This window comes from Natrix helvetica (genome assembly GCF_964273705.1).
Source record: "Natrix helvetica genome assembly, chromosome: Z".
Lineage (NCBI taxonomy): Eukaryota > Metazoa > Chordata > Lepidosauria > Squamata > Natricidae > Natrix > Natrix helvetica.
The window spans coordinates 20,137,639-20,148,167 of NC_138554.1; the positions used below are offsets into that span (position 1 = coordinate 20,137,639).

General features: G+C 44.8%; 1 protein-coding gene across 1 annotated transcript in view; it reads left to right on the forward strand.

Moving 5' to 3' along the window:
• SLC5A2 (solute carrier family 5 member 2) overlaps positions 1-10,507 on the forward strand; it is a gene marked incomplete at both ends in the record, with an annotated part of 31,276 nt that extends 20,769 nt beyond the window's left edge. Inside the window, 6 exons of the mRNA XM_081969988.1 lie at positions 2,935-3,042; positions 3,725-3,875; positions 5,119-5,287; positions 7,281-7,496; positions 8,587-8,740; positions 10,281-10,507. Coding sequence (XP_081826114.1) covers positions 2,935-3,042; positions 3,725-3,875; positions 5,119-5,287; positions 7,281-7,496; positions 8,587-8,740; positions 10,281-10,507 — 1,025 coding nt within the window. The remainder of the gene's footprint in view (positions 1-2,934; positions 3,043-3,724; positions 3,876-5,118; positions 5,288-7,280; positions 7,497-8,586; positions 8,741-10,280) is intronic.
• Between the last annotated feature and the right edge of the window lie 22 nt (positions 10,508-10,529).

Consider the following 10,529-nt stretch of genomic DNA (forward strand, 5'->3'; position numbering starts at 1 on the left):
TTCATTGTAATTGCAAAAATGTATTAATTTTATTTCAAACAAGGAAACGTATCTAGTTACTGATCTAGTTACATTAGAGCCAGTGTTGACTTTTGTGATGTTCTCAATCTTTGTTTACTTATTGCTTATGAGACAGTGTCAATCAAAAGCGTCATAAATCGGAGCCATGTGACTGTGAATGCTGGAAATTGCCATAAATGCTGATTTCTGAGTGCCCAAAATGCAGTCATGTGATCATGGGGTGTTGGGAGTGAATGTTAGAACTTCAAATCCCGGTTGTAAAATCCTATTTTCAGAGTCTGTCATAACTTTGAATGGTTGCTAAGCAACCTATCATCAGTTAGTGACTACCTGAATCTTACGTTGTACACAGTTAGACCTCAACTTACGACCACAATTGGGCTCAAAATTTCTATACCTAAGTGAAAAATTTGTTAAGTGAGTTTTGCCCCATTTTACAACTTTTCTCACTTCAGTGAATCACTTCAGTTGTTAAATTAGTAGCGCGGTTGTTAAGTGAATCTGGCTTCCTTATTGACTTTGCTTGTCAGAAGGTCGCAGAAAGGGATCACATGAACCCAGGACACTGCAACCGTCATAAACATGAGTCGGTTGTCAAGCATCCAAATGTAAATCACGTGAACATGGGGATACTGGAATGGTCGTAAGTGTGAAAAAGGATCCTAAATCACTTTTTTCAGTGCTGTTGTAACTTTGAATGTTCACTAAGTGAACTGTGGTAAGTCAAGGATTACCTGCATAGGTAGATGTCTGGTAGATGTCCAGATAGCTTTTTTTCTATCTGCCTAGAACTTCAACCACTCTTTCCAGTCCTTCCCCTTTTCCAGCATGGCCGCAGCCCCCACCTTCCTTTCCCATGGGAAGGTTACTGTCCGTGAGAAAATGAGTTCTATCCACATCTCTTAGCTTCTCTTGTCAGGAGAAAGAGCAGCTTGATTAAAAGACAGGACAGCCAACTGCCCTGGGCTGGGACATGCTGAAACAATAGGGCTGGTGAACTGTCACCAGTAAAATGTTGTGACAGTCCCTCCCTTTGTCTGAAATTAAAACTTAAGCGTCACAGAATTTAAATGAAATTAAACCCTTTGGCGGGGAAAATACAACTTGTCCATTTATAGGGTCTCCTGCTTGAGTGGGGGGCTGGATTAGAAGACCTCCAAGGTCCGTTCCAGCCCTCTTCTGATGGTTTTAACTTCTTTTCCTATTATTCTATTGAAAGGGAGAGAAAAATCGGCCAGCCGAATTAGTAGTTCTATCTCTTAACATTTATATTGCTGGCTCTGAAACTTGTGTTTACGGCTTTTCTTTTCTGATTGACTCCCCACTGCTGACAGAAAGACAGAGACAGGGGGCGGGGTAGAAAGATTATCATAAATCCCTTGATTGATCTTTTCTAAGTTTTTTATTTTTTTCATTTTCGTAACATGTAATCACATGTATGCGATTACTTAGCCAATATCATATTGTATTATTAAATTACATCAATCCATCTTACCATCAATTCCCAAAAACGATTATTGGCTCTTCTGTCCATGCACCATATTTGTCACTTTCTTCTCCCTCTCTCCTCCCCCTCCCTAACTCCTTTCTTCCCTCTGTCATTCTTCTCTTCTCTACTTCCCCTTCCTCTCTCCTTCTCCTCTCTATCCTTTCCACTCCTCCTTTCTCTCCTCCTCTTCCCCTCCTGCCCTCTCTCCTATCCCTCTCTTCTTCCCTTACCTCTCTCCTCTGCTTCACATTCTTCATCTCATTTACTTGATGTATTTCAGCTTCTGAGCGAACTCCATTTTATGCTGATGGTATTTATATTCCTTTTCAATATAAGTATTTAATTTTAACATATATGTTCCTCCTTTTTTTTTTAAAGAAATAGAACAAAAAAGTATACATATATAGTCATTGTACCTTTAACCCCCACCCCACCCCCTAGCCTAGTTTTGACTGAGATGAAGACCTGGTTACAATTCCCAGCTATTCTCATCATTATATTTATATAATTATACATCCTTATGTGCCCCAATTTGTGCTTCTGTCTTTAAATCTCAATAGTTTCCCACTGTAAGTATATTTCATGTTCCCTCTCCATTTTACCATATCTTGGATTAGATCATCCTTAATTGTCTTTAAATAACAATCCTTATTGTTCAATGTTCATTACAATTCCCTTAATTTACTATATAGAATAACAAGCAGTACACATCTCACTTTGTTCATCATCTTAGAAGTTCTATATATGTCCATGTTTCTTATATTTTAACCATGCTTAATTGTCCTTCTATTGTCATATTCAATCAATTTTTAATCTTTGTTTAATTATGTTTCCATTAAAATCCCTTGATTGATGATAGGTAGAAGATATCTATTTTAATAGAAAGGCAGACAGATTCTTCTCAAAATAGACACTCTTCCATTTTGCCTTCTCCGTTTTGTGTTTCCATTTTGTGCTGTGTATGTACTTGCTATCTCTCCTCTCTACCATGTTGGAAGAACCACTCTTGGTATTGTATATGTGTCTCGTGTGTTGTATTATATATAAAGAAAAGTTAATGAATCCTGCTGAATCTGTGTGTGCTTTCTGGATTTGATTGCTGCAACAAACTTTGACAAAAATAATATTACTTCTATAAGGAACCGAGGAAGGAGTTTGTAGTCTCCTACAGAGAAAATCCCCAAATCCTTCCTCCCACCTTCTCCTAAGTTAATTTAAAAACACAGCACCTCGGGATGGTCACTCACAAATTTGGAAGTGAGGTATTTAAGATGGTGAAAACAAACACTTCTTGGCACACAGCAGAAACAGTATATGGTGTACACAACCTTGGTCATATACATCTATGTGCATGGGTACATGTTAATGTAGCGTTGTTACCTATGACAGAATCGCTCATCCCATTCTTCTTCTTCACTTTACAGACGAAGTAGCTTGCGTTATTCCGGATGAATGCAAGCGAATATGTGGCACAGAAGTTGGGTGTTCTAACATTGCCTATCCAAAACTGGTTGTGTCTCTCATGCCAAATGGTGAGAATGAGATTATTTCCTTCCTGACCCCAATACTCTCACTTTAGCCAAAGTTGTTGTTGGCAGCGACAGCTTGTGACAGCTCCATGCCTTTGAGGTGCACCTGCAAAATCAAACAACGTGCATCTAGTTGGGATCATCAATAATAATGGGGGAGTTTGACCAGTTCTATTACAGATAGCTGTAGGGACGTGATGGCTCAGTGGTTAAGACGCTGAGCTTGTTGATCAGAAAGGTTGGCAGTTTGTTGGTTCAAATCCCTAGTGCCGCATAACCGAGGGAGCTCCCGTTACTTGTCCCAGCTTCTGCCAACTTAGCAGTTTGAAAGCACATAAAAAATGCGAGTAGAAAAAGTAGGAACCATCTTTGGTTGTAACAGCGTTCCGTGCGCCTTCGGCATTTAGTCATGCCGGTCACATGACCATGGAGACATCTTTGGACAATGCTGGCTCTTCGGCTTTGAAACGGAGATGAATACCGCACCCTAGAGTCAGGAATGACTAGCACATATGTGTGCGAGGAAGCTTTGCCTTTACCTTTATTGCAGATAGCAGGATTTGGGACTCTACCATTGAATTAGAGGTCCCAGCTTTGTTGTGAATTTAACCAGCTGCACGGCCTGAGAGATGCTGAATGCTGGAATTCATTACTTGTTCCTTCCCATTATATTTTATTACCACAGGCCTTCGGGGGCTGATGTTAGCAGTGATGCTGGCAGCCCTCATGAGCTCCTTGGCTTCCATCTTCAACAGCAGTGGCACCCTCTTCACCATGGACATCTACAAACGCTTGAGGCCCCAAGCCAAGGAGAGGGAGCTGTTGATTGTGGGACGGTGAGAAAGAGATCTGGGACACCCAATATTTATGTACATCCTTCCTTTGCTATTGCATCATGTTAGTCTTCCTCCATAGGGTGCCCTACAGATGTGTTGTTACTCTACTGTAATTCTTGCCTGTTGTGGCCCACCAGCAGAGCTTGCAGCAGATTCGGACAGTGAGGAGGTTGGGGAGGAACATGGGCCAGTCCTGAGGCCTGGGGAAGGCTTGGAGAAGTGCTCTGCATTGGAGGCAGAGATGGGGCCAGGGCCATCTGACAGTTATCAGCTACCTTTGGAGTCAGACATCAGTGAGGCAGATAAACAGCTGGAGCCTGTTCTCAGTATATGCATGCGCAGAGTTGCCAGATGAAGGGAACAGCTAAGGAACAAGGGTCGACTTGGGAGTAAAGCCACAGGTGGATGGTGAATGGCCCCTCCCATAGGGAATAAAAGAGGAGCGAAAGGGGAGGAGTGATTGCAGGAGACAATGAGTTCATTCCTGCATTCTTGCCAAGTATTGTGGCATCTGAAAGATATTGGACTGGCCACTCTCCAAGCCTGATAAAAGTCAATAATTGTGAACTATCTTGAAAGACTGTGGGAGAGGAAAGACTTTGCTGGAGAGGAATTCACTGTAAATTAAATAAAAGGGGTTTATCGGGATGAGGACTCAAGCTTCGTGCTGCTGGGGAAGCCTAGGTCAGAACATTACTATGCTCTGCCAGATTGGGGGGGGGGGATTGGTGATACCAATCAATTTAAAGCTTTAACTCAAAGGATGGCAACATTTTCAAAGAGTGAGGGGAGTTGTGCATTGATGCGGGCACCAAAATTCAATTCATTCATTCATACATTGCAAGAAGCTAATCTTCTCCTTTGGAATCTACAAGAATCAATGCACGGCCCCTGAAATCTTGCAAGATCTGACAAATTTGTGAGATTATTTTCTTTAACTTTGGAAGTTGGAAGGCATCATCATCAAGGATTGTTAATGATACACACTGACACCTCACTGCTATAAACACTACAAGTTTCCCAAATTTGTCTGCTTCTCTGATATTTTTGCCATCCTGCAGGCCATGTCAACTGCATTAGAATCATAAATCTTAGAACTCACTTGTGCCACGAGATAAGTACATTTTACATGGCTGTGAGTAAACCCACATCCTTTCCCACCTTCAATTAAACCCCACTTTGCAAGCATGTCCCTGCATCCTGGGCAAGGGATACATTTTCACTTTGCTGTTTCTCTCTGCAGGGTGTGGATCTTGCTGCTTGTGGGCATCAGCATTGCATGGATCCCTGTGGTACAGGTTGCCCAAGGTGGACAACTCTTTGACTACATCCAGTCCATCAGCAGCTATCTGGCCCCACCCATTGCTGCCATTTTTCTCCTTGGAGTCTTTGTCAAAAGGCTTAATGAGCAGGTGAGCAGGTTTTTTTTTTAAAAAAAAGACACAGGCAACCATGTACTCCAAATAAGGAGTGGGATCCATGGAGGGGAACCACAAACACTCAAAATTGATTAGTTTCCACCCATTGCTTCTTGTTCTACCCTCAGGTGCCTTGGAGAATAGTTTGAAGAGGGAGTCAAACTATTCTCCAAGGCACAGGAGGGTAGAACAAGAAGCAATGGGTGGAAACTAATCAAGGAGAGAAGCAACTTAGAACTGAGGAGAAACTTCCTGACAGTTATAACAATTAATCAGTGGAAGAGCTTGCCTCCAGAAGTTGTGAATGCCCCAACACTGGAAGTCTTTAAGAAGATGTTGGATAGCCATCTGTCTGAAACGGTATAGCGTTTCCTGCCTAGGCAGGGGGTTGGACTAGAAGACCTCCAAGGTCCCTTCCAACTCTACTATTGTATTGTAAAATAGAGGGAATAAGAATACCAGAATTTTAAGCCCAGTTAGAATGGTGGCATCTAGGTTATCTTAACTGCCCTACACCAATTTGGACTTCCTATATAGTTAAATAAGTGACCATTCAGAGATTCCAGATACTGGGAAGTTGAAAAAAAAATCCCTAAGAAGGCAGAAGAAATCCACTTCTTCCAAGTGCCAAAGTCATCAGGAGTTGGGTTGAAGACAACAGGTTCATGATACACAGCCTTGGAGATGGGAAAACATTGGTCTAGTAGCATGGAGAAATACAGGTGAAAGACATCTGTGTGTCACACATACTTCCAACTGAGGGGTCCTTCATGTTAGTACTGATAATATTACCTAGTTAGGGTAATGAAACGTCTGAAAGAAAACAAGCAAGCTCAGAGAGCACAAAGAACCCTTCATTTCACCCCTGTGTCAGACCTGGAAGCCATCTTTTACCTTTTGGATTTCAGGCCTGCCACATTTCCTACTGTAGGGAGGGGGGATTATACAGAGTGTGGGTGACATGTAGCCATAACAACATTCTTTCTCAGAAAGTTAAGGTGGACCGGCCCTGCAGCTGTGATGAGATGACTGGGAGCAGGGACGTGCGGTCAGGGGAGGCAGAGCCTCACCGCTCTCATCATGAAAAGAAAAATAAAAGGGAAAAGGCACACGTGGTCCCATTCCCCGCCTTCCTGAGTCAACATGGAGACCGTGGAGCACGCCCTGCCGGCTTGCGCTCCACGGTCCCCTTCATGTTGACTCAGGAAGACGGGGAATGGGACCACGTGTGCAGGAGGAGTGCGCTCCATGGTCCCGTGGCTCGCGCTCCGCGGTCCCCTTCATGTTGACTCAGGAAGGCGGGGAATGGGACCACGTGTGCAGGAGGTTGAGGCAGCCTCAGCCTCCTGCACACGTGGTCCCATTCCCCACCTTCCTGAGTCAACATGAAGGGGACTGCAGCTCGCACTCCGCGATCCCGCGGCTCACGCTCCACAGTCCCCTTCATGTTGACTCAGGAAGGTGGGGAATGGGACCACGTGTGCAGGAGGCTGAGGCTGCCTCAGCCTCCTGCACACGTGGTCCCATTCCCCGCCTTCCTGATGACGTCACCAGCCTCACCAGTCATAAACCTCACCGCACGTCACTGACTGGGAGGCAACTCCTGGCTTGGATGGTGCTTGATTGGGCCACATGTGATGGACATGTAGGTGCTGGCCAGAGTCTTGAACTTTCACTTGGGTGGGGAAAACCTGGAAGCTTTCAGATTCAGGTTTCCCCAGAGGTGCCAATATGGCATCTCTAATAAAATAGAACTTTGAGGAACTTAAGCGTCGGAGTTTTCTTTTGTTGAGGGTGTCACTTGGAACCCTGAGCTAAAAATATTTTTCTTTATTTGACACTTTTTAACAATTATGCTTTCCCCAGATTTGCAATGGTCTCTCAGTTTTAGGGAACAGGGAAGGGCCCCCGAATAGGATCAACGTGTCACTGATACAATGTGAAAGCTCCTTCTTGTTTGCTCCTCATCTTCCATGTTCCTCTTCAGGGTGCATTCTGGGGCATGATGGGAGGACTGGCCATAGGCATGGCCCGAATGATCCCAGAATTCGTCTATGGGACAGGGAGCTGTCTCTTCCCAAGCAAATGCCCTCGCCTGATCTGCGGGGTCCATTACCTTTACTTCGCCATTATCCTATTCCTGGCTACAGTTGCCATTGCAGTGGGGGTGTCACTCTGCACCTCACCGATTCCTGATAAACACGTACGTACAGGGGAAACTTGGGGTGGGGGTGGGGGGGTGAGGGAAATAATGCCAATGCATTGGAATACGGGTAGTCCTCAACATATGACCACAATGGGCACCAACATTTCCATTGCTAAGCAAGGCAATGAGTTCAGGAACTCATGCCCGATTTTGCAACCTTTCTTTTTTGTCATGGTTGCTAAGTGATTCACTGCAGTTGTTAAGTGGATTGTGTGGTTGTTAACCGAATCTGGCTTCTCCCATTGACTTTGCTTGTCAAAGGTTGCAAATGGCGATCATGTCACTTTCTTCAGTGCCTTCTATTGTAACTCTGAATGGCCGCTAAACAAATAGCGTTCTAAGAGTTGTGCTCCCGCTTAAAGCTCTTCCATGTCAGACCTCCAAATCATAGATGCCGTGGCCTAGAAAGGCCCCCTCTTTCGTATATTAAAGATAAAAGAGGACTAAGAAATCTGCAAGAGTCAAGGTTCTCCTATTTCGTGTGATAAACCATAGCTTGGAACAATACATTAATATATGATGTTTGTTGGTATGGATATAAGTACGTAGTATGTATTCCATCCATCCATCCATCTCTCCCTCTCCATCTCTCCCCCCCCCCCAATTTATTACATTTTTAACCAAGCCTGAATTGGCTTTTAATTTCTGGTGGGAGGGGGTTTCCTCTTTCCCTCCCTACTCCCAATATTTCTCTAATCTTCAATAGTCCATCTGCTACCTCTTCCCACTCACCCATTTCTCATCTTCTGATTGAACCCAGTTTTCTCGTTCTTTCGGGGCCCTAAGCTGGTCCACAAAACTTTTGCTTGGCAATTGAATAATTTACAATTGACAGGGATTCCAAAGAAAATCAGAGAGGGTGACACCAAGGAGATTCCAGGGAATAGACCTGGAATCACTTCACCTCCCTCACTCAGAAGTTGATCACCTGACAATCGAATGCACTCATTTCTCCTTTACGGCCAAGCTAACCTTTCCCAGTTTGCTGCTGAGTTGGGCAACAGTTCTCCAGAAACCCCTTCCTTCCCCACCCAGACATTCTGTTTTACTGTTTGTGCATCTTAAAACTTACATTCTGCCAACCCAGCTGCATCGCCTGGTATTCAGCCTCAGGCACAGCAAAGAGACACGGGTCGATCTGGATACGGAAGAGGAGGAGGAGGAAGCAAAACGGCGGCGGCAGCAAGCAGAGAATGCAGCCACAGGGAATGGAAGACCAGAGCTGGTCCTAGAAGTAGACGGTGAGAGGATGTTGTGCTATGTATTTATTTGATTTATAGCTTCCCTTCATTTGGGAGCTCAAAAGCAGAGCCATTTGGTGTAGGGGTTAAAGTAATGGCCTAGAAACCAGGAGACGATGGATTCTAGTTGTGCCCTAGGCATGAAAGCCAGCTGGGTGACTTTGGCCAATCACCAGGAGACTGTGAGTTCTAGTTCCACCTTAGGCATGAAAGCCAGCTGGGTGACTTTGGCCAATCACCAGGAGACTGTGAGTTCTAGTTCCACCTTAGGCATGAAAGCCGGTTGGGTGACCTTGGCCAATCACCAGGAGACTGTGAGTTCTAGTTCCACCTTAGGCATGAAAGCCGGTTGGGTGACCTTGGCCAATCACCAGGAGACTGTGAGTTCTAGTTCCACCTTAGGCATGAAAGCCAGCTGGGTGACTTTGGCCAATCACCAGGAGACTGTGAGTTCTAGTTCCACCTTAGGCATGAAAGCTGGTTGGGTGACCTTGGCCAATCACCAGGAGACTGTGAGTTCTAGTTCCACCTTAGGCATGAAAGCCAGCTGGGTGACTTTGGCCAATCACCAGGAGACTGTGAGTTCTAGTTCCACCTTAGGCATGAAAGCTGGTTGGGTGACCTTGGCCAATCACCAGGAGACTGTGAGTTCTAGTTCCACCTTAGGCATGAAAGCCAGCTGGGTGACTTTGGCCAATCACCAGGAGACTGTGAGTTCTAGTTCCACCTTAGGCATGAAAGCCAGCTGGGTGACTTTGGCCAATCACCAGGAGACTGTGAGTTCTAGTTCCACCTTAGGCATGAAAGCTGGTTGGGTGACCTTGGCCAATCACCAGGAGACTGTGAGTTCTAGTTCCACCTTAGGCATGAAAGCCAGCTGGGTGACTTTGGCCAATCACCAGGAGACTGTGAGTTCTAGTTCCACCTTAGGCATGAAAGCTGGTTGGGTGACCTTGGCCAATCTCTTTCTCAGACCAACCCACCTCACAGGGTAGTTGTTGTTATGGGGGAGAGGGACTATTATTATTGCCATATTGAAATACTTATAAAATACTTTGATTACTTTTAAAAGTACCTTCTTATAAAGTAATAGAGGCAGGATAAAAATTAAATGAATAAAATAGGACTCCTTTTTCCTTTGAGGTAGTGAGAAAGAATGACTGGTCCAAAATCATCTAGCCAAGGTGAACCTGAATCTGGATCCCCCTCAATGCTAGTCCAACCCCTTAAACACTACACCACATCAGTTCTTACAGGATATTATTTGGGAAACAAGACACAGACTTTATAAAAACCTACATCCAGACAATTCTAGGGTGTCCCCAAATCATCAAATTTTCTCAGTGTGTGTGTGTGTGTGAGAGAGAGAGAGAGAGAGAGAGAGAGAGGGAGGGAGGGAGGGAGGGAGAGAGAGAGAGAGAGAGAGAGAGAGAGAGAGAGAGAGAGACTTTCCTTTTCAGTTTGCCCTTGTCACAATTTCACAACCATCGCAATGTTTTGAAGAACCCTAACTTCAGATGCCTCTTCCCTCCCCATGCAGATTCTAAAACAAGGACTTCCTGTGGCCGATTATGCCAAGGCCTGGCCTGGTTTTGTGGGATGAATTCTGGCCGCCCAAAGGAGCCAGAACTCAACCCAGAAGAGAAGGACAAGGATCTCCAGGATCTGGCAGGGATCACAGAGCACACCCTCTGGAAGCAAGTGGTCAACATTAATGCTGTGATCATGATGGCCCTGGCCATCTTCATGTGGGCCTTCTATGCCTGACGGTCCTCAACCGCTCAACAGA